Genomic DNA, 23,962 nt, shown 5'->3' on the forward strand with positions numbered 1-23,962 from the left:
TCGGATAGCTCTGATCACACTGGCTTGGTCCTGACTCAGGGCAAGAAACTTGCAATTAGGTTTCACTCCAGTTGCCTCCAGGCCCATTTTCACGTGGTCCTCTTTGCTAGTTGCCTCTACCTGACCGGCCCTAGAATGGAAATGTAAGTGGAGTTGGGCATAGTTGGTATTCAGGGCAAGGGCTTTCTTGGGCCTCCAGGCTAGGCTAGTCAGATGTGTGAAGGCAGGTCTGTGAGTAAACATGAATCTTTCTCATGACCCCCTGGCATTCTAGCCATCTGACTATACCTAATGAGAGTTTGGAGTATTGATGGCATTCATTTTCTATGAAAAGTCTTACAATTCCCAGTGAATAGTCCTAACATCCAATACAACAGTCACTTTGGTGTCAGAGCAGATGTCCAAGTCAAATGTAAGAACCAACCATCTTACATCCCTCCCCCTCTCTCTACCCTACTGCTAAGCCACTGTGGAGTCCTTGGCTCTGGTAACAACCTGCTATGACCAGGAATGACTGTCCCAATAATAATAATAATAATGTTGGTATTCGTTAAGCACTTACTATGTGCCGAGCACTGTTCTAAGCGCTGGGGTAGACATAGGGGAATCAGGTTGTCCCACGTGGGGCTCACAGTCTTAATCCCCATTTTACAGATGAGGGAACTGAGGCACAGAGAAGTTGTGACTTGCCCACAGTCACACAGCCGACAAGTGGCAGAGCTGGGATTCGAACTCATGAGCCCTGACTCCAAAGCCCGTGCTCTTTAGTGCCAGCTTTGTACTATCAATCAGTAGTATTTATTGAGCACTTAATCTCTGCAGAGCACTGTACTAAGTGCTTGGGTGAGTAGAGTGGAGGTAGTAAACGTGATCCCTGCCCTCAAGAAGCTTACAACCTAGTGGGGAAAAAAGAAAGAATAAGTTGAGATGAGAAATTAATCAGGAAAAATCCCTCAGAAGGGTCTTCAGGATGGGGAAAGCAGAAATCTACTGGATGGAAGAGTAAAGGGATTGTAGACAAAAGGGAGGGCATGAGCAAGAGGTCAGTGAGAGTGATGAGAATGACGCCCACTGAGCAAGTTGGCTTCAAAGGAGCAGTGAGTATAGTGGGAAAGAAGCTAGAATAAAAATGGGGGGGGATGGCTGATAGCAAAGGAGTTTCTGCTTGGTGCTGACAGGAATGAGCCCCCATTGCAGGTTTTTGGGGAGTGGGACGACTTATGACGTTGGTGCTTGTTAAGTGCTTACTAGGTGCAGAGCACTGTTCTAAGTGCTGGGGTAGACACAGGGGAATCAGGTTGTCCCACGTGGGGCTCACGGTCTTAATCCCCATTTTACAGATGAGGGAACTGAGGCATGGAGAAGTTAAGTGACTTGCCCAAAGTCACACAGCTGACAAGTGGCAGAGCTGGGATTTGAACCCATGACCTTTGACTCCAAAGCCCGGGCATTTTCCACCGAGCCACACTGCTTCTCTATGCAATATCATGTTTTCAATAAAATGATCAGAGCAGTGAGTGTGGTTTGGAATGGGGTGCAGGAGTCAGCAAGATCTGTAAGGAGTCTGTTGCAGTTATTGAGTCAGGATATGACAAGTTTCTGGACCAGCAGTCTGTTGGTATTTTGGAGGGAGAGGAAGGGGCAGGTTCTGGAGATATAAAGGAAAAAACCGACAGGATTTGGTGACAGACCGAAGATGGGGGTGGAAAGAGAGAGAGGAGTCAAGGCTGATGGCCAAGGTTGAGGACTTGAGAGACGGGGCCAAGGTAGCGTCATTCATTCAATCATATTTATTGAATGCTTACTGTGTGCAGAGCACTGTACTAAGCGCTTGGAAAGTACAATTCAGCAAGGAAACCAAAACAAAAATGTCAGCAGTGATGCAAAAGAAGGAGGAAAGGATGTGGAAAGGAGTTGTGTTCAGCTGTAGGCATACTGCGCTTGATGTACCAGCAGAACATCCTTTTAGAGATGTCCTAGAGTAAGGTGGAGATGCGAGAGTTAGGAGAAAAATTGGGGCAAGTGAGATAAATTTCAGTGTTAGCCGTATAAAGGCCAAACCAGAAACCTCATGGGCTGCATCCATATGGGGCTTGGAGAAAACAGCTTGTCCCAGCAGACATTGTATAGCTCTAAAGGAGTGTGCCACCCTTCCATTTGGATGACAGCACCATTTGCCCTAGGTGGCTGGACCAGGCAGGCACTCAGGTGTGGCAAGTGATTCATCTCATCTCCCAGCCCCAAGTTGAGAGAATCGTTGAACTTGGCTGGAGTGGCAGTTTGGCGAGCATTGAGCCTGCAGGCTCACTGCGTTCCTTCCGTTTCCTCTGTCTCCTTGGGCAGTTGAGCTCAGGCCCTGGTTTGTCCATTTCTTCCTTCTCAGGGAAGAGGTCCTTAGGCTGGCAGTCCCATCCCCAGCATCTGACTCCCAGGCAGCGAGGGGGTCAGTGGCCCACGGAGGGTATTGGGGGCGGGGGGAGGCTGTGAATCCAGATTGTCACCCATTGCTCTCTGCAAAGAGAAGGACGGGAGTACATCATGAATGAACATCACCTGCGCTCTCACTTAGCTCTGTTCTACTGCTCTGGAAAGGAGCTGGAGGAATTTGAAAATGCCAAAACTAGGAGTTGATGTGTGCTGGGGTGGGTGGGAGTGGGCAGCTAGTGGATTGGCAGGGAACATGCCTACCAACTCTGTTATATGGTACTCTTCTGAGTGTTTAATACAGTGCTCTGCTCACAGTAAGCACTCAGTAAATACAATTGATTGATTTGGAAACAGCCAAATGTGTAGCATTTGAACACCTGAGTATGTGCCTAATATAGACTTGGTGTTAGTGGAATAATGTGTTTAAATTCAAAGCAGAATGTAATTCTTTGTGCTGTTACAGGTTACCAGGTTCTGCCTAACCAGCAACAAAACTACCAGGGGATCGTTGGAGTCCAGCAACCTCAGAATCAAAGTCTAGTCAGTGGCCAACCCAACAGTATTGGGAATCAGATTCAAAGTGTGATTGTCCCTTACTCTTCAGTGCCATCCTATCAGGTATGTTGCCCAAGTTAACTGCGCGCCAGAGGGGAGAACCGTCTCCGGAAAATAAGACATCAGGTCAGCTTGGGTGGGCCAGGAGGGTCTGCAACAAGAGACCTTAGGTGACATGCTGCCTTTTTGTTCCTGGGCATCGTCCTGGGGTTTGTTCTTGGCTCCCAGGCTAAGTTTTTCATGGACATATTATTCTGTCTGACTTCTTGGGAGCCAGAGGGGCCCAGCGAGTCCAGGGTTGCCCTACACCTTCCAGATTTTGGGAACTGAGCCACGCTGTTTTCCCATTGCTGTTCTCGAGACTGAAAAGATAGTCTGTGTGGGGAGGGTGTCAGTCACCCGCCTGCCCCCACTACCTAAGGACGGATTCCTTCCCCACACCCCCTACCCCATTCTGGGCAGCAGCGGGCAAGGCAGAGGGAGCTGTGCTGGAAGTACAAGAGAAGGCCAGTGCTTTCTCCTTGCCCAGCCCTGGCCTGGGAGAATCAGATCCGTAGGCGAGAGGGCGGTGGCAGTGTTTCACCATGGGAGGACAGTGTTCCGTCTTTCTCTTGCCCACCTCCTTCCTCCTTGATAGTTCCTCACCCAACTGCTGCCCTGCTGCCTTCATCCCCCGGTGTCGCTCCCTCTGGAGATTCTCATTCTCCTTTCTCCTTAGCCTCCCTCATTCATGCTCATTATCTAGGGCTCTTTCCCTGCATCTCTTTTCTCCTCCCCAATCTAAGTGTAACTCCAGCAGACTTCACGCTCTCTGCCTTCTCTCCTCCCTCCCCCTTCAGCTGACACCACCAGGTCACTCGTGGGCTGGCGGTCTCATCCCCAACACCTTACTCCCGGGCGAGGGGGTCAGTGGCTCACAGAGGATGTGGGGGTAGGGGAGGTCCTGTGAATCCAGATTGCCGCCCATAGCTCTGCTGAGGGGTGGTCCTAAAGAGAGGAGGATGGGAATACAGCGTGAACATTATCTGCCCTCACTTGGCTCTCTTCTAATTCTGACTGCTGACCTGCTTGGGGCAATGGGTCCCGCTTCCGGCAGGACATGTTTTCATATCCTTCAAGCTGCCAGTTTAGTCCAGGACCTCTAGACATTCTGATTTGGATTCAGCAGCCTGTTGTTTTGCTTAAACCTTTATTCCATAAATTCGAAATCTGCCACAGTCAAATTGCCTTCCTTCTTGAAAGAGCGGATTGTGATGCATGATTTAATTCTCCCCAGTCAGGCCAGTAAATTTTTGTTTTGGGTAACTTGGGTGATAGAGTAATGAAGAAATTGCCATGGTTTGTTGGGTGGGGGCGAAAGGGGAGGCAAATTCTATCTCAGATATATGTGGAATGAGGGTCCTGATGTCTTGGAGCTGCAAAGTAGGCCCTTGCTCCGCAGCCTGAGGCGGTCATGATATTCTGACTCTCAAAGAGAACCTGCCACCACCATAATCTCTGTGGACAAGCAGGGTCGATTTAGTTTCAGTTCAGCCTCCTGGGGCAAGCCAGGACCTGCCCCTAGGTCCAATTGGGCCCTCTGGTTTGGTCTGCCCCGGGATTGACCAAATTAAAATTGAAACTCTCTCTGCTCACAAATGGAGCCAGAGCCACCCATCTAGTCTGCCCAATGGGTCCACTCTGCCCTTCCCTGTGCCCCCTGACATGCCAGGCCCCGGAACCCCAGCGAAAGATGGGGAGTGGAAGGCATAGACCAGCATGGGATAGACCTGGAGAGGGTGGACTTGCCTGGTCATTTCACCTGCTATGGGTGAATGCTTTCAGGGCAGGGGTGGGTCTTGTGTTTTCTTCCATTAGAAAGGGTCCAACATGTGTTTTTGTAACTTCAGGTTTCACTGCCTCAGGGTTCCCAAGGAATGCCCCAGCAGACGTATCAGCAGCCGGTCATCATCCCCAGTCAGTCCAACCCGGGCCCCGGGCACACAGCAGGCCTGCCGGTATACTACAGCGTCATCCCACCAGGGCAGCAAAATAATCTAAGGTGAGTTTAACTGGGCTCCCGGGACCCCTGGCTTCCAGTGCCCTCCCAGTACACTCTCCCTGCCCAATCTTTGTGGACATGTAGGTTGGAGCAGGGATTCAAAAACATGAAGCAGCATGGCTCAGTGGAAAGTCAGTCAGTTGTATTTACTGAGTGCATACTGTGTGCAGAATACTGTACTTAGCGCTTGGGAGATTATGATTATAACAATATAGCAGACACATTCCCTGCCCGCAACAAGCTTACAGTCCAAGAGGGACTTGGAGTCAAAGGACCTGAGTTCCATTCCAGGCTCTGCCACTTGTTTGCTGTATGACTTTGGGCAAGACACTTACCTTCTCTGTGCCTCAGGTACCTGGCTTATAAAATGGGGATTAAAACTGTGAGCCGCATATGGGATATGGACTGCATCCAGCCTGTTTAACGTGTGTCTACCTCAGTGCTTAGAACAGTGCCCGGCACATAGTAAGCACTTTAACAAAAGCCATTAAAAAAAATGTAGAAACGATACCAGCTTTTTTTTTTAAGCTCATTCCAGCTGAGCAGACTCTCTTTAGCCTAGGGATCCGTGACCCCTAGTGCCTGAACCAGAGAGTGGCATCAATATCTAGGGCTTGTAGGTACCAACCCAGGGAGCCAGGCCACCCACCCACCTAGGCCTCCCCTCACCCCCATCCCGTGAGGCCCCTGGGGTTGGAGTTGGCATCCCCAGGGAGAGATCATCCCCTCCAGAACTGTGGCCTGGATGCCATGGACCTAGAAGGGGCAACAGAGATCATATCCTGGAGGGGCTTTCACTCCCTCCAGGAACCTGACCTATTCCAGGCCCACTTCCTCTTCCTTCCATCCTGGGCTCATTCTGGCAAGACTAGAGCTTGTACCAAGATGGCAGTGAGAGTGTGGGTGGAGAGGAAGGGATGGACCAAGAATGTGGGGGAAAGGTAAGGAATGTGTCTTGGTGGCAAATTTGGTGACTGGATAAAAATTAGGGTTGCTCATAGAGCGTGGTGACTCAAAGGAAGTCATAGCCTTTGCGTGCCCTGGAGATGCACTGAGCTCAAGCTTGAGGAGAAACATGAGCTTCCCTTGCCTGAGATGGGAAAATGCGTCTCCCATGACATGATCAGCTCACTTAATACCCCATCATGCCTGAGACCCCGAGGTTGTCCCTCAGGCTCCCTGAGGCCACCAAGTGTGACCCCCACTATGTTTCTTTCAGGGGATGATGATGTGCTTGGAAAGCATTGATCCTTCTGGCTCCGGCTTCTGCTTTGGTAGTAGGCAGGCATCCCGCTTCCTGGCACCATTATTATAATTCCAGCTTCACTGCTTCTTCACTCTTAATAAGTCATCAGAGAAGGTCATTGACAGTAAAACACTAAACTCAGACCAGACTTCAGACCTTGGTCCCGAATGCATTCAGACTCTATAGGAGTGATTTGCTTAAACCATTTGGCTAAATGGCCTTAATTCCTGTTCACCCAGTTCTTCCAGGAGGCAAGGAGTGCATTCTGCCAAAACCTCTCATTTAAGGAAAGTTCTCCGTGGGCGTCCAGGCAATATCCTCGATCTCGCTCTGCGACGCCAAGCCGAGTCACAGGCTCCCGCTGTCAGTTGGCCTTCTGGACAAATGGGTGCTGGAAACATGCAATGTTAGACTAGAACTGAGTGTGCTCTGATTAGTTCTTGTACATTTACTTCTTCTACTCACCAGCCACATTTCACCTCATCCCAGAAATTTTTAGGTCTTATGAGCCAACATCTTGTTCGAACCTAATTATTTTTTTTCCGACATTTAGTTGTCTTTTAAAAAGTCAAAACTTGCTCTCTCCTTCAAGTAAGAGAGTCCCATCTGGAATCTCTTTCTGCTCCAACACCCTAGTCATTTGGAATTCAACATTTTAAAAAGCATTTACCATTTTAAATTTGAATTCTAATGGGGAAAGTAAGGAGTGACTTGGATTCATGGCAGGTTAGATCCAGTTATACGAATTGGACCTACAACTGAAGAGCATTAATGAAGGAGATACAGAGAAGCACTGTGGCATAATAAGTGCCTGCACCTGGAAATCAAAAGATCTAAATTCTAATCCTGGCTCTGCCACTTGCCTGCTGTGTGACCTTGGGCAAGTCACTTAACTTCTGTGCCTCAGTTTCCTCAATGGGGATTTAAATACCTATTCTCCCTCCTACTTAGGCTCTCTGCCCCATGTGGAACAGGGAATATGTCTGATCTGATAATATTATATCTACCCCAGCATTTAATACTGTGCTTGGCATATCATTGTTAATAGTGTTACTATCATTATTATAACTGATTGTGAGGTCCACCTGGGTCAGGGACTGAATGTAACTTGATTATCTTCTATGTACCCCAGCGCTTGGCATGTAGTAAGGGCTTAACAAATAACAAAATTACTGGTGTTTTTATTACCATTTTCCTTATTAAAGGACAATTGAGACTTGAATACCATAGAGGATTTGTGAGCAAGCACAATCAGAAACAGAAGCATTTACTGCTTCCAAGCGCCCTCTTTTGGCTAATTTTTAGCACTGGTAGGCCCAGGTGAGCTGGTAGACTCTCCAGACTCATTTGAATTTTCCTTCCTGATTCCTTTTAAATGTACGTAACTCACCATTTTCTGCTGCAGTTTGAATGCAGTCTTTTCCTCTCTTGGCTGCCCCTTACTATTATTATTTTTATAGTAGTAGTAATCAGAATAACAAGCACTCAGTAGAGTGCTCTGCACACAGTAAGTGCTCAGTAAATACGATTGAATGAAGTAAGTTAATAATAATAACAATAATAGTAACAATACCACCACCTAACTTGGCACCTTCTTCCAAAGAACGCAGAGGCCTTTCACAAAAGCTGCCTCATTTGTCCCCAGAGCCCGCCTTTGTGGTTGGAGCTGTGACTGCTGAAATTCCTATTGCTGAACCTGCTAATTCCTTAGGCATGTCTCCCCTCCCTCCGGGCCCTTCCCAACTTCCTGGACAGCTCCATGGTTTTTCCTGTCTGTACTATCTGTACTTTGGAAAATATTACAAATATCCAAACATCACAAAAGTAAAGTTTGCTGTTGTGGTGCCCTGGCAGTGGGAAGAGTTTTTTAGGACAAGTTTGGCTTACTTTTATTTTGCCTTTTTTTTCTTCTCCCTAGCAGGAGCTTACCGTCTAGAGCAGGAGACATGTTCAAGAAAATGCCAGGAGAAATGAGGGAGAGTATAATGATCTGTAAATAAGTGCTGATGGGCTGGAAGCATTCAGGCTTGCTCAGCGTTTAGGCAAGATCGAGGCTGCACTAGAGACACAGCCCAGAGCTCTGACTCGGTGATGTTGGAGCACACTTGACTCCCCTAATGCCAACCTTCTCACTATACCTTGATCTCATCTATCTCTCTGCCGACCCCTCAGCCATGTCCTGCCTCTGGCTGGAATGCCCTCTCTCTTCGTATCCAACAGACAATGACTCTCCCCCTTTTCAAAGCCTTATTGAAGACACATCTCCTCTAAGAAGCCTTCCCTGATTAAGCCCTCCTTACCTCTTCCACTCGCTTCTATATCACCCTGCCTTGTTGCCTTTATTCATCCCCCCTCCCAGCCCCACAGCTCTTTTGTATATATCTGTAATTTCTTTATTTATATTAATGTCTGTCTCCCCTTCTAGACCATAAGCTCATAGTGGTCGGGGAATGTTCATTCATTCATTCATTCAAGAGTGTTTAATGAGCGCTTACTATGTGCAGATCACTGTACTAAGCACTTGGAATGTACAAATCGGTAACAGATAGAGACAGTCCCTGCCCTTTGATGGGCTTACAGTCTAATCGGGAGACGGACAGACAAGAACAATGTGTCTGCTGTATTGTTGTGCTGTACTTTCCCAAGCGCTTAGTACAGTGCTCTGCACAGAGTAAGTGCTCAGTAAATATGACTGAAGGACTGACTCTCTTCTCATTGTTCTTATTTAAGGAAAAACCCAAAATGTCAGCCACAGGGCCTGACCTTTAACTGGGGTAAGGATTCACTGTGGTCAGATTAGCTCTCTCCCAAATCTCTCATGATTCTGCCTGTGGATCGGCATGCGGCAGGCAGTGACTCACCAAATTGGTCTTCCCAAAGAACTTGAAGTAATGGTCTGCCCGCCTTATGGACCCAGTCACAGAAACACAGAGGCATTTCTCTTAAAGTCATTTCTGCTGGCGGAACTGCATACTGAACCAAATCCCTGTGTGCAGACATGGGTCCCTCCAGAGCTTTCAGTGCAGTGGCAGCCAGCGAGCACTCAATAAATACCATTACCACCATGAAATGGCAGTGGGAAAGTCTGCAGGCTTTTCCTTCAACTAGTGAATGGGGATAAAAGCTGTAATAATAAATATGGCGTTAATTAAGCCCTTTTATGTGCTAAGAGCTGGTGTAGATACAAAGTTATGGGTTCAGGCACAGTCCCTGTCCCGCATGGGATTTACAAATCTCTCGTATCTTCATTTTATGGCTGAGGAAACTCAGGTCCAGAGACGTTACACAGTAGTAGACCAGTGATCAAGCTAGGACTCAAACCTGGGTCTCCTGACTTCCTGTGTTCCTTCTATTCGGTCAGTGTTACCTCCCTTCAGATGGCGTTTATTCCCTTTTGCACTTGACTGTAAAGACTTTTGAAGGCACCTAGTTAGACTGCAGCAGTTGGAGGGCTTGCTTTGGGGTGAAGTCTCTGCCTCTCAGTTCCCCGGCAGTGCTGCTGCTGGTAAACTCTTAAGTGGAATACTGCTGGCTGGTGGGGTGGGGATGGCAGGATCGAGTTTGGAAACAAACATTCAGACTCTGAGGTTGGAATTACCTTCAGCCATTCAATAAGGAGTTGAATGAAAACTTTCATTTCTAATGTGATCTTAATCTGATATACTCCCTTATTTATTGCACTTGCTTCATTGTCTTTGAACTAGATGGTCTTAGGACTTTGGTATCTTCATGTTCCCTCCCATTTAGAGCAATCTGGTTCCTTGATAGGAAGTATGTGGCCAAATTATTCATTTTAGAAATGTTATGGGTCACTCGTCATCGTCACTGGTATTTAGTGAGCACTTACTGTATGCTGAGTACTGTACTAAGCACTTGGGAGAGTACATTACAACAGAGTTGGCAGATATTTCCCTGCCACAGTGGGTTTACAGTCTAGATGGGGAGACAGACATTAATCTAAACAAATAATTTATAATATATAATTTAAAGATCTGAACTTAAGTGCGGTGGGGCTGTGGGTGGGTCACTCATCACTTTGGGAGGAGATCACCTTGGAACTTGTGTGTGTGGAAGTTCTCAGATGAATTGAGTTATTTTCTAGGATCTGAGATAAATGCCCCAAAGTCACAGTGTCTTGTAGCATTTCCTGCAAAACAGATTAGCCTGGAGCAGGGTCCATACTATGGATTAGAGCCCCACCCACAACTCATCTCCTTTCTTATCCGCAGTTCATCAGTCGGGTATCTGCAGCCTCCCGGATCTGAACCGATACAGTTTCCTCGCACCTCTTCACCCTGCAACGCCCAGCAGCTCCAAGGTCATCAGTGTGCAGGTAGGGTTGAGAAGCCTGTCCTTTCAGAAAGGAAAGTATCAACCTCACTGACTGCACCCCAGGGTTGAATTTCCAGCAGTGCTGCTCACCCTCCCTCATGGTTTTCCCAAGTTTCAACCAGGCGGCCTGCCGGCAAGCTGTTAAGCCAGCCGACCGGCTGCCCTCTCCCGATTCCTGCCGGCAAGGTCCCACGCAATTGGGGTAGTAGGCTCTGCCCTCAACCCCGGGGGAGATGTCACTAACACACCCATATTCTCCACCCTGCCACAAAGGTTCCCTGGCCAGACGAGCTTGAGGGAAGGGCCACAGGTGGCTACCACAAGAGACACGCAACCCTGAGGTGGGGTTCGGGTCCAGTCTATTCTCAGGAAGCTATGTAGATGGAAAGGTTCGTCCAGTTCTCCTAATAACAAGTGGTCTTAGTCTGATGCCGCGTCCAGCTAGAACCTCGCAGATGTGTTCTCTGGAGAACTTTCAATAACTGCCCTACGTTCTAGCCAAAGCACATAGGAAAACCCACATTATGGCAGCACCGGGCATAGCCTCGGAGAGACGAATGGATAGGTAGGTGATAGATGGATTCATAGAGGTGCTAACGGGTTGAGTTAGAGGGTGACTGTCAAGGCGGGTCAACCTTCCCGCATTCGATATGTCTGGCGCGAGGGATGAGTTGCTCGTGGCTCGGAAAGAGGGGGGAAAGACGGGAAGATATCTGAACCTGCGCTTCCCTTTTCTGGGGCAGCTGCTTCCACCCATATCTTTGTTCACCTCGTCTTGGTGAAGTCTCTATAAGCTCCTTTCTGACTTTTGTGGTTTGCCTTCCTCTGCCTGAGGGCTTTAAAGAGCCTTGGCTTTAGAGGGAACAGACAGGCAACTTTTCACTCTTCCCCACCGCCTCCTCTATTGCCACCCCCTTTACCAAAGGGTCCCAATGCCCAGGAGAGGCTTCTCCCTGCTAAATCACCAAGCGAGAAGCCAGGGCAGCTCCTGGTGCTGTCACCCATTAGAAAAAATGGCTCCTGACCCCCACCTCCCATTCTTTCTGGGAGAGCTTGTTGAATTGCCCTGAGGAAATGATAGATTCATCAGCAGCGCAGATTAGGAACAGTGGAGAACATGTTTTTAATAAAGGCAAAATCGTACATTGTTGTATTTTGAAGGATGTAGAGGTATGTTCAGGTTTCCTCTAACTCATCCAGTGGGTTCTTGGCTTTCGGGCTTTAAAAAACCATCCTGGGCACCAGTAGGTGGTTTGAATGGTCTTCTCACTAGTCTATCACCCTCTCCTTTGGATCCACAGTGCTGACCGTATATGTGTGTTCCTTTTGCTCTGTAGCAGTTGCTCCCCCTCCACCAGGAGGTGGAGTAGTGATGATGCAGCTGAACATCCCCAACAACCCTCCGCCTAGGGCCCACTCCCCACCACAGTGGAAGCAAAATAAGTACTACTGTGACCATCAGCGAGGACACAAGGCTGTGGAGTTCAGCAATTTAGACAGTGCTGTCCAGGTAAGCATCCACTTTCGGTAGTTTCTGGGGTTGGGGTCATTTGGGATTTTACCGTCATTGGTCTTTGTAAGAGCATGGGCCTGGGAGTCCAAAGGACCTGGATTCTAATCCCTGCTCTGCCACCCGTGTGCTGCGTGACCCTGGACAAGTCACTTAACTTCCCTGTGTCTCATTTTCCTCAACTGTAAAATAGGGGTTAAGACTATGAGCCCCTTGTGGGTCGCGGACTGTGTTCAATCTGAATAGCAGGGATCTACCCCCAGCACATAATATAGTGCCTGGCAACTTGCTTGTCCATTTCCCTTGAGAGCAGTGTGATCAGTTGTTGGGTGTTCTCATTCAGGCGTAAGGCGTAAGTGCTTAACACATACCGTTTAAGAAAACAGAAACGAAAGCTCTTTTGAATCATTTAACATGAATGACCCTCTCTAACTTTGGAAGATTTCAAAGATAGTAAATACCCAAGTGGAGCAGCAAAGGAGGCACTGTTTTGGAACGGTTTTAACCAAATGACATCTAAATACAACTTCCTACCCAGAACTCGCTGAAAGGATCCAGCATCTCAAACTCACTCTTGTTGTGTCCCAGTTACAGCACAGTCCTCAACTCAGCAGTCCTGTGACCTCACCAGCTCAGTCACCAGCACCAGCTCAACTTTCCAGCTTGAAAAGCACCCGCCCCACATTAGCGCCTCTTTCCATCGTCCCCCAGTTTTCTAGACCTTTTGTTCACGGGCAAGGTATGTGTCTGGCTGAGCAGGGGCTCCTCCAGGGGCTTGAGTGATCCAAACTCACTGCCCCTTTAGATGTCCCTTTCTTGCTGCGAGTTTGAAATCTGTTTTTGGGGGACATGCTCTTGGTGGAGATGCGGTGTGGCTTTGAGACAACAGGTCATTCCGGAGGAGTTTGGAAAAAGAACCAGGGGCAGCTGGGTCCCAGGCTGGCCTGGCTCTCAGACTGGGAGAGGCGACCAGGCCTCCGCCACAGCCGGTGATCTGCAGTGCCGCGCCCTACCCCCACCCCGCTGCCCTCCCCCTGCTAGGCAGGGAAGTCCCCCTCAGCATCTTTCCCCAAGGTGCCATCTCTCCAAGCCCTGGGCACTTGGCTTCTTCTCCTCAGCTGCTTTCCCCAGTGCTATGTTCCCTTTCCCCACCATTTCTGCCCACTGCACTGGGGAGGGCTGCTGCTGCTCTCTATCCCCCTGAGGGTTTACGGCACTTCGGCCACCCTCTAGTTTTCCAGCCAGCCCTCCCAAAACCTTTGGGGACTTGGATTCTCAGATGGCAAGTGCCTTCCAAGACCAGCAAGGAGGGTGCTGGTCTAGGGCCGGGCAGCTCAGGATCCCTTTTCCCTTGATAGGAGGTGATGGAAGTGCCGGCCCTGAGCCAGGCCTTTTCCGGGCCCTCAGGTGCCAGGGGCTCCTCTCAAGCTCCTTTGCCGGGATCCTTGGTACCCCACTCTGCTCCACACTCTTGGCCTGGATCCCAGGGCTCAGGGGTGAGGATGAAGGGGAAATCTTAGTTCCAGTGCCCTCGCCCCAGAACCGCAGCCCCCACCTGCACTGTGGCAAGCTTCCTCTTGTCACTGAAAGTGATGCCGGGAGTTTCCTTGCTTGTCCATTTCCCTTGAGAGCAGTGTGATCAGTTGTTGGGTGTTTGTCCTTATTCAGGCGATGCCAGATACCCATTGCTTGGCCAACCCCTGCAATACAACCCTCCGTCTCTGCCACACGGACCCATTCAGAGCCACCAGGTACGGCTGGGGGTAGGGGTCGGGTTGGCAAGGAACACAGTTGCCATCCCAGGGAGCGGGACAGCAGAGACTTGGCATTCTGCTTGCAAGGGCCATCTGGGAAGATAGGGCTGGGAAGGGGCGATTCCCAGTCCTGGGCCTTCCTCTCCTGCTTCTTCTGCCACCACCACCACCTTGTAGACGTAAGCAGTGTTTCTCGTCTCTTCTGGCTTCCCTTTCCAAGCTCCTTGAGGAGAGCCCCACCCCATCCAGCCTGCCAGTCATCCCGAGGCTCTGCCCTGCCCCTTCCCTGCCTCCTGCTGACCTGCTACCAGGCCTTAGTGAGGGGAGTAGGGAGGGAACCATGTTGTGGAGCAGCTTGAGAATTCACCCACTCTTGTCGTCTCGTTATTAGCTCCCTGGGGGTCAGCCTTACCCACTGCTCGGGGCTGGCCTGTCGGGAACAGCCAGTCAGTCGGTGGTGCTTGAGTGCTTACTGTGTGCGGAGCACTGTGGTAAGCATTTGGGAGAGTACAATAAAATAGAGTCGGTAGATACGATCCCTGCCCTCAAGGAGCTTAAGGTTTACAGGGGAAGACAGACATTAAAATAAATTACGGATAGGGAGAAAAGACTGAGTGCAAGAATCTACGTAAGCCCTGTGGGGCTGAGGATGGGACGAAGAACAAGTGTGTAAGGGGTACAGATCCAAGGGCATTGGCGACACAGGCGGGAGGGGGAAGGAAAGGAGAGAGGGTGGGCAGAGGTAATGGGAGCTTAATAAGGGAAGGCCTCTTGGAGCAGATTTGATTTAGGAGGGCCTAGGAGGAGGGGAGAGTGGTGATCTGTCAGAGATGAGGGGTTCCTCCCCTCTGCCGTGGGTCTGCCCAAGTCTGGTGGGTTTACACACCTTCGCCTCTCTCCCCCTCCCGACGCAGGCCGGGGAATGACTGAATCAATTTCCCATCCACTTCCTTCATCCTTAACCCACCCCCAGAGATTATCACTAAGTATACACTCAGTTTTCTGACAGGCGGGTTGACTCACCTGAAGAATTCACGGGAAGGAAAGCTCACATTGGAGCATGTGTGCCCTGGCCATGTTCACCAGCACACACACAACCATTTTTTTTTTCCCCACATAGTATTTTCCTAACATGGAGAGGGGAAGCAGGTATTGTGGCAGAGGTGATTGAGCTCTGACTCTGGTTGTTCTCATTCCCATAATCTGCAGTGTCAGTCTGGAGGGAGGCACGGGCACCGTGGCAGAAAACAAGCTAAAAAGGCAGCATCCACAGACCTCGGGGCCGGAGAAACAGGTATGACTTTGGGAACCAGGTCGCCATCGGTTCATGGAGAAGCAGCGTGGCTCAGGGGAAAGAGCCTGGGTTTGGGAGTCAGACGTCATGGGTTCTAATCCCGGCTCTGCCGCTTGCCAGCTGTGTGACTTTGGGCAAGTCACTTAACTTCTCTGTGCCTCAGTTACCTCATCTGTAAAATGGGGATTAAAACGGTTAGCCCCACATGGGACAACCTGATCACCCTGTATCCCCCCCCCAGCGCTTAGAACAGTGTTTTGCACATAGTAAGCGCTTAGCAAATACCACCATTATTATTATTCAGTATTATTCTGCAACTTCAGACTTTTTCAAGGGGTAAATGTGCTGGACAAGGAAACGAGGACACCATGGCCTAGTGTAAAGAGCATGGGCCTGGAAGTCAGGACCTGGGTTCTGATCCTGGCTTTGTCACTTGCCTGCTGCATGGTCTTGGGCAAGTCACTTAACTTTTCTGTGCCTCAATTTCTCCATCTGCAAAATGGGGATTCACTGCCTATTCTCGCTTCTATGTAGGCTGTGAGCTCCATGTGGCGCAGGGACTGTGTCTGACCTAATTAACCCACCACCTGTCTCAGCCCCAAACACGATCCATCGATCAATCAGAAGTACAGCCGGAGGCCCCAGAGGTCAAATCTGCTAAGCTCCAGGGCTGGAGCCACTGCTTGGTTAAGGGGACCTACACCGTTCTCTAGCAATTCAACGAGCAGTAGCGCAGTGGGCTCCCCACCAATCCTCCTATTCATATGACGGGTGTCACGCAGAGCGATATCTTCCCGATATTCTCTTTCCTTGGATTGGGGCTAAATGATTTCATTTGAGATCAGCTTCAGCCCCCCAGATACCTGTATCACTCACGTACCTTTCCCCTCCATTCCCAGCTGCCGGCAGGGCTTTATGGGGGGTAGTGTTCCCAGGCTGTGGACCCCGAGTTCTCCTCTCCTCAGGCCCCAGCCCACCAGAGATCTAGGGTCAGGGCTTCCTCCGCTCCAGGAACGGGAGCCGGCAGCCCGAAGATTTTGAGTACGAGGATTTGGGGGAGGGAGAGGATGGGGGCTGCACTAAGGCCAAGGGGATGAAGTTAGGAGAAAGTGGACACCCCCTGTGCCTGTAGCCGGGCACAGAAGACAGGAACTCCCGTCGTGACAGCCCAAAATGCTCCTGGCAACGAGTAAGGCAAGCCCCCAGTGCAGCCCCCAACAGCGGTACCCTTTTATATGGGCAAGGGTCTTGGTTCCTTGGCTCATTGCCAAGCCCTGAGGGTTAGACGCCCCCTCGGTGCGCGGGTGAGAAAAAACAAGCCCAGATTCCCCCGAGCCTCCCCCGGTAGTCAACACCTCTGAGTCAAAGATGCTTCATCGTGTCATGTTCTTGTTCCAGTCGTTGGGAAAATCTTGGAAATTACCGAACTGCCGGAAGGAATAACCCGCATGGAAGCCGAAAAGCTTTTCGGAGAACTCTTTAAAATCGGCGCCAAGATCCGATGGCTCCGGGACCCCCATTGTCACTCGCAGCTGCGTCACCATCACCTCTACTGTGGCAGTGGAGACAGCAATGTGAACCCAGAACCCTCCAAACCCAGTGACTTGGCTTCCACCTACACAATCTTAGCCACCTTCCCTTCTATCTCCGCTGCTCAGAACGCATTGAAGAAACAGAGTCACTCGGTGAACAAATTCAAGCTGAGAATGAGCAAGAAGCACTACGACTTCCGTATCCTGGAACGGGCCAGTTCTCAGTAGCAGCTCCACCACTGGACATTCAGCCTTCCTGAGACCCCCGTCCTCCTCTCCTACCTTTGGTTGGCTTGGTATTTCAGAGTTTCCGTTCCCCTTCTCTCATGAGAGCGAGAGAGAGCTCGACAGAGAGAGACACACACTCCCGGGACATGTGGTCATGGCGTCGTAGCTTTTGAAGAACCCAGTGATCCAGCAAGGAAAAATTGTCAGTTAGCCCAAGCCGCTGTCAGAATTCACGTTGACCCATTGTGGAACAGCCGCTTTCTTTTGGGGGCGCACTGTTCAACACCCCTAACTTTTATAGTCGTTTTGTTTTATATTTCTGAATTCTTGTATCAGATCCAAACCTCTATTGTACAGCAAATTTTTCTTCACAGTGAATTTGCCGGTTGCAGCCTGTTTCCTGACCCTTCTCCCAGGCAGCGTACACTGATCCGTCAACTGACCCGTCGAAGGTTGGGAGCGATGCAGTGGGGGCAGGGTAACTGAACAGATGGACCCCTGAGCTGGCCGGCGCCGGGGAAGGTTCCTGTGCCCCGGAGGTCCACTGGAGAAGCGACATGGCAGTACCTACCGGCCCTGCTCTCCCAGGGCCCTTTCCTTTCGAGTGTCCTCAAGCCAGGTTAACTTTTATTGCAAATAAATGATGAAAAATTCTATTCTTAACTCACCTTTAAATCCAGAAGAGAATGGGAATCCTCCCAAGCAGCGAAAGAGCGGCGGACAGAAACTTTTTTCATTTTTGTCAAAGGGAAAAGAATTCAAAATGTATCTCTTTCCGCCCCCCACCCCACCCAATTCCCCAGCCACCCTCCAAGGAAAAAAAAATATGTTTGCAGTTTTAATATGTTCCCCCTCTCCTCCCACTCCCTTATGAATCACCCTGAGGAAATGCATTTGATAAGTGCTGGAAATTTTGTCAATGGTTTCAATTTGTTTTCATTGTTTGCAGAGGATCACTGGACATCAAAAGATTCATTGCACTTATGAACAAGAAACCTCTTTTCAATTTCTGTGTAATTCGCAAGGCTGTACAATGTGTGCTGATGCAAGCCTTTTTCAGTTCAAAAAAATAAATGTTTACAAATACAAAATTCCTGTGCGCTTTTTGAAATGGCAGGACTGTTGCAACCCATAGTTACATCAATATTGAATTTTGAAATGTTACACAGTTCCTTCTTGGATCCATCCACCTGTCTGGATTGGGGCAGCTAGCCAGAGGTCAGCACCATGCTTTTGGTGCCGCCCCCGCGCCGGGATTCTTTGCTCGTTCGAGTTCCTGACCTGGGTCCCTTCCTCACAGTCCTGTGGACAGAGCGACCGGGACACTGAGCAGTCCACCTGCCCCCCTTGCCCAGTATAGGGCAGTGGGCTCTGGCTGTCCTTTGAAGATTGGGAAAAGGGGGCACAGGTGCTCTCCGGCCCCCAAAACAGGAGCGAACCAGCTACAACAGAGGGGAGGCAGGAAAAGGCAGGTAGAGCCGACCTCAGCTATGCAGAGGGCAGAGTACCACTTGCCGTGAAGCCGAGTGAGCATCGGTGTCATGGGTCTAGAAAGGCACTTGGCGTGGCTGCCATCCCAGGGATCCCTCCTTCTCGGGCAGCTGGTTGCACGCAGATCCTTTTCAGGAGATGAACACGGCGTATCTGTGCTGGCCAACTCCAATGGCACCACCCTCTTAGGGCCAGGCAGGCAGGCAGCCCGGCCCTGGACAACGGGAGTGGCCTCTCTCCCCTTTGAGGTGTGGCAGGCAACCAAACTCCCCCAAATCTGAAGCCAATTCAGAGTGTGCTTTTCAGGGCAGATAGTCAAAGGCCTGGGAAGGATGCTGTGGTCTAGGATCCCGCGAATTAAATGAGACGTTCCTGGCCACCTGCCATCCTTCCAGCACTTTAGGAAAGCCACAGGGACAGAGTTCTAAGTCTCACCTTAACCAGTCTGGCACATTAGATCGAAATTGGCATGACCTAAATCCAGAGCACAGCCTGGCCCACTGACTCCAAAAGGTACCAGCCCTCTTATTGTTCACTGCGAGCCTGACTTGACTTTCTCTGTGCACACCTGCCCCCTCGAACTAAAGGGGTTCTCGTCCTCTGAGACCACCCCCCATCTCCCGGCAGCAAGGACTAGCAGCAGAGGGGCTGCACCAGAGGGTCCCGTTGGTGTGCCCACCGCCCACGCCCTGCTGCAGCCAGGCATGGCCCATCTGGCACCAGGGCTCGGCAGGGTTGCCGAGGCAGGACCTCTAGTACATCTCTATCTGTGTTCTGTTTTGTTTTATCGTCCGTCTCCCCCTTTAGACTGTTAAGCTCCTCGAGAGCCAGGATCGCATCTACCTTCTCTATTGTATTGTACTCTCTCGTGTTTAGTACGGTATGTATCCTGCACATAGTAGGAGCTCAGCAAATACCATTACTTGATTGAATCCACCAATTGGTGTGACTCAGTTGGCTTCCACCAGCTTTAAACAACCTTTTGGCTTGATACGGTGTGGCAGAACTGGAGGGAGGTGGAAAAGGCTTCTAAAATCTACTCATTTTCTGAACAGCACCAGTGTCCCCTGTTTTGAGAACCAGCTGATGTAAAAGCGTCGAGGACCAGGACTTGGGGTAACAATTCAGCGAGCAGAAGAGGCAAAGGTTAGCTTGGGCTGATAGAGTGCACTGGGCAGAAATGTGTCTTGGTTCCTAGTCCGGACTGAGAATCAATACTGTTTGTTGAACATCTAGTTTTTGTAGAGCAATGTACCTAAGCATTTAGGAGACTACGGTAAAATTAAGCAGGAGTCCTCCCTTCAGAAAACTTGCAATTTAGCGGAGGAAGCAGACACTAAAGTAAATTAAAGAGGGGAGACAGTATTTAAGGTCTAAAGTAGGAGTTGGGGGGGCATATAACTGGGGGGAAGGTGGGAATCTAGTGGCCTTCTCATTAGTTTGTGGAGGTGATGTGACTTCAGTAATTTAGTACAGCCTCAGGCTCATAGTTCTGGGTATATGGTAAAGTGGAAAAGACACCACCCCTGCCCTCAGAAAGCTTGCAAATCTATTAGTGGACAACCTGGAGAAATTGCACAAGGCACACACTAGAAGGCTGTGAGCATGGGAAACAAAATGAGAAATCATAAACAAAAGATGCTCATGTTTTCTGATCAGCAGATAGCGTGGCTGGAGTTTTGGGGAAGGCTTGGTCAGTCTGAGTCTGACCCAGGACCCTGTGGCCCACAGTCTGGCGTAGGAGGAAGCATGAAAAGAGGATGGACCTGGGAATCACCATCCTAGTTCTATCCTGACATGGTTACTGGATAGCTGTGCAGCCTTGGGCAAGAATTTGCACTCTGTAAGGCCAACGATGTGACCAAATGGAGAGAGCATCGTAATCAAGGGGATCCAGGTCGATGTAGCATTTCTGCTGGCCTGCTGGGTGACTTTAGGTAAGTCACAATCTCTCTGGGCCTGTTACCGTCTCTGTAAAATGGAGGTGAAATAGCTGCTTGTCCCCACTTCCCAGAGTTGTGAAAATAAAATGGATGGACTGATAGCACTCAATAAATTCAACTGAACGATTGATGTGAAAGCCCTTTGGGCACAGCAAGAAATGCCAAACTCAAGACCTTTACTACTCTGTGTGGCCGGGCTACAGCGACCTGGGCCTTCAGACTACCTACCAAATCCAACAGCCTCTATCCAATCCCATTTGGATCTGCAACCTTTATTCACCCCACCCTCAGTCCCACAGCACTAATATCCTTAATTTATTCATTTATATTAATGTCTGTTTCCCCCTGTAGATTGTAAGCTCTTTGTGGGCAAGGGATGTGTCTTACTGATTGCTATATAGTATTCTCCCAAGGGTTTAGTACGATGCTCTGGACAGTAAGCATCCAGTAAGTACAATTGATCGATTCCCAACCGCGACCTCTCCCCGCTTTACCCTCTCTACTGTAGACAGCACCACCGTCCTCCCTGTCTCATATCTGTAACCACGATATTAACCTGAGCTCATCACTCTCATTCAATCGACGTATTCACTGTGCGGGAAACTGAAGCAGAGATAGGTTAAGTGACTTGCCCAGGGTCACCCAGCAAGCAGCTGGCTGAGCGGAATTAGAAGCCAGGTCCTTCAGGCTCCCAGACCTATATTCTCCCTACTAGGTTTTCCTGCCCCTCGGTTCACACTTGACTCTGCTGCCTGGGTCATTTTTCGAAAAATTCAGTCCAGACCTTGCCGTTCCTCAGCCCTTCCAAAGGTCGCCCGTCCCAAAGCTCCTCGCCATCAGCTTCCAAGCCCTCCATCAGCTCACCCCCACCTAACCTCACCTGGCAGCTCTCCTACAAGGAGGCAGCCTGCCTGTTTGCCTCCTAACGATGCCAACTCCCTCCCGTCTCACCCATCTGGCCTACGACCCCCTCGCCCTGGTCCCTGCTCTGGCCTGGCACTAGCTTCCCCCTTCAAAGCTCCCCTCGCCCGGGCCCCCTTCAAAGCCCGGTAGGGCTCTCATCTGTCCTCCGAGAGGCCTTACCCGGACAGGCCGCCTCTTCACGGACTGCGTCGTCTTTCTTTTCTCTCTTCCCCACCGCCGGCCACTCCTTCGACTGGCAGCTGGGCTTCGGCCCGGTCCACGGACAGCGGGAAGGACGGACTCTCTGGCAGTGGCCACCGGAAACCGCGGGCAGGCCCCCTGCTTAGAAGAGTACAGTGCAACAATAAACAGACACATTTCTTGCCCACTGTGAGCTTACAGCAATTTATATAATGATTATGGTACTTGAGAGCTTACTGTGTGCTAACTACTGTACTAAGAACTGAAGTATATATCTATAATGTACTGTGTATATATACATATTATATATAATTGTGTATATAACTATAATTCTATTTATCCATTTTGATGCTTTTGATGCTTGTCTACTTGTTTTGTTTTGTTGTCTGTCTCCCCCTTCTAGTCTGTGAGCCTGTTGTTGGGGAGGGACTGTATCTGTTGCCGAATTGTAATAATAATAATAATAATGTTGGAATTTGTTAAGCGCTTACTAATAGTAAGCGCTTATAATGGTAATAATAATATTAATAATGATGGTATTTGTTAAGCGCTTACTATGTGCCAAGCACTGTTCTAAGCGCTTGAGGAGATACCAGGTAATCAGTTTGTCCCACGTGGGTAATTAGAGTTCTCAGGCCCGCACGTTTTCCACTAGGCCACGCTACTTGATAATAACAGTAATAATAATATTAATAATGAGGGTATTTTTAAAGCACGTACTATGTGCCAAGCACTGTTCTAAGCGCTGGGTAGATACCAGGTCATCAGGTTGTCCCATATGGGTAGAGTTCTCAGGCCTGCACGTTTTCCACTAGGCCACACTACTTGATAATAATAGTAATATTAATGTTATTTGTTAAGCGCTTACTATGTGCCAAGCACTGTTCTAAGCGCTGGGTAGATACCAGGTCATCAGGGTGTCCCCCGTGGAGCTCACAGTCTTCATCCCCATTTTCCAGATGAGGGAACTGAGGCCCAGAGAAGTGAAGTGACTCGCCCAGAGTCACCCGGCTGATGAGTGGCAGCGCGGGGATTAGAACCCACGACCTCTGACAAGACCGTGAGTCCCACGCGGGACAACCCGATGGCCTCGTATCTCCCCCAGCGCTTAGATCAGTGCTCGGCACAGAGGAAGCGCTTCACAAAGACCAACACTAGGGAGTCCGAGGTCGTGGGTTCGAATCCCGGCTCTGCCACTTGTCCGCTGTGTGCCGGTAGACAGGTCCCTTCACTTCCCTGGGCCTCAGTGACCTCATCTGTAAAATGGGGATGAAGACTGCGAACCTCACGTGGGACAACCTGATTCCCTTGTGTCTACCCCAGCGCTCTGCACATAGTAAGCACTTAACAAATACCAACGTTATTATTATTATTATTCTCTGGGCCTCAGTGACCTCACCTGTGGAAAAAAATGGGGATTAACTGTGAGGCTCACAACTTGATGACCCTGAATCTCCCCCAGCGTTCAGAACAGCGCTCTGCACATAGTAAGCGCTTAACAAACACCAAAGTTATTATTATTTTCTCTGGGTCTCAGTGACCAAGTCACTTAACTTCTCGGTGCCTCAGTTCCCTCATCTGTAAAATGGGGATTAAGACTGTGAGCCCCACATGGGACAACCTGATTCCCCTGTGTCTACCCCAGCGCTTAGAACAGTGCTCGGCTCATAGTAAGTGCTTAACAAATACCAACATTATTATTATTATTAGTGACCTCACCTGTGGAAAAAAAAAGGGGATTAACTGTGAGGCTCACAACCTGATGACCCTGGATCTCCCCCAGCATTCAGAACAGCGCTCTGCACATAGTAAGCGCTTAACAAACACCAACGTTATTATTATCATTATTCTCTGGGCCTCAGTGACCTCACCTGTGGAAAAAAGAGGGGATTACCTGTGAGGCTCAGAACCTGATGACCCTGGATCTCCCCCAGCGCTCAGAACAGCGCTCTGCACATAGTAAGCGCTTAACAAATACCAACATCATCATCATTATTATTATTATTCTCTGGGCCTCAGTGACCTGTGGAAAAAAATGGATTACCTGTGAGGCTCAGAACCTGATGACCCTGGATCTCCCCCAGCGCTCAGAACAGCGCTCTGGACATAGTAAGCGCTTAACAAATACCAACATCATCATTCTTATTCTTCTCTGGGCCTCGGTGACCTGTGGAAAAAAATGGGGATTACCTGTGAGGCTCAGAACCTGATGACCCTGGATCTCCCCCAGCGCTCAGAACAGCGCTCTGGACATAGTAAGCGCTTAACAAATACCAACATCATCATTCTTATTCTTCTCTGGGCCTCGGTGACCTGTGGAAAAAAAAAAGGGGATTACCTGTGAGGCTCAGAACCTGATGACCCTGGATCTCCCCCAGCGCTCAGAACAGCGCTCTGGACATAGTAAACGCTTAACAAATACCAACATCATCATTCTTATTCTTCTCTGGGCCTCACTTTTTCCCCTTTTCCCTCTGCTCCTCCCCCTCTCCCTTCCCATCCCCA

General features: G+C 49.6%; 1 protein-coding gene and 1 long non-coding RNA gene across 10 annotated transcripts in view; one reads left to right on the top strand and one right to left on the bottom strand.

Moving 5' to 3' along the window:
* Positions 1–18,010, top strand: part of R3HDM1 (R3H domain containing 1) — a 120,711-nt gene extending 102,701 nt beyond the window's left edge. For 8 of the 9 annotated variants that reach the window (XM_029072555.1, XM_007669470.4, XM_007669473.4 and 5 more), the window contains 8 exons: positions 2,891–3,045; positions 4,872–5,023; positions 10,499–10,602; positions 11,939–12,111; positions 12,700–12,850; positions 13,780–13,862; positions 15,075–15,159; positions 16,558–18,010. In XM_029072555.1, the coding sequence (XP_028928388.1) occupies positions 2,891–3,045; positions 4,872–5,023; positions 10,499–10,602; positions 11,939–12,111; positions 12,700–12,850; positions 13,780–13,862; positions 15,075–15,159; positions 16,558–16,919 (1,265 nt within the window). In that variant the 3' untranslated portion in view covers positions 16,920–18,010. The remainder of the gene's footprint in view (positions 1–2,890; positions 3,046–4,871; positions 5,024–10,498; positions 10,603–11,938; positions 12,112–12,699; positions 12,851–13,779; positions 13,863–15,074; positions 15,160–16,557) is intronic. The other variant, XM_007669472.4, reaches the window with a different exon arrangement.
* On the bottom strand, positions 1,950–21,594 carry LOC103170636. The gene is made up of 2 exons (XR_005660330.1): positions 21,437–21,594; positions 1,950–2,511 (listed from the first exon to the last, which is right to left on the bottom strand). It is a non-coding gene; the product is annotated as an uncharacterized LOC103170636 (long non-coding RNA).
* Between the last annotated feature and the right edge of the window lie 2,368 nt (positions 21,595–23,962).

Source organism: Ornithorhynchus anatinus, chromosome 9 (assembly GCF_004115215.2).
Source record: "Ornithorhynchus anatinus isolate Pmale09 chromosome 9, mOrnAna1.pri.v4, whole genome shotgun sequence".
In the NCBI taxonomy this organism is placed as follows: domain Eukaryota; kingdom Metazoa; phylum Chordata; class Mammalia; order Monotremata; family Ornithorhynchidae; genus Ornithorhynchus; species Ornithorhynchus anatinus.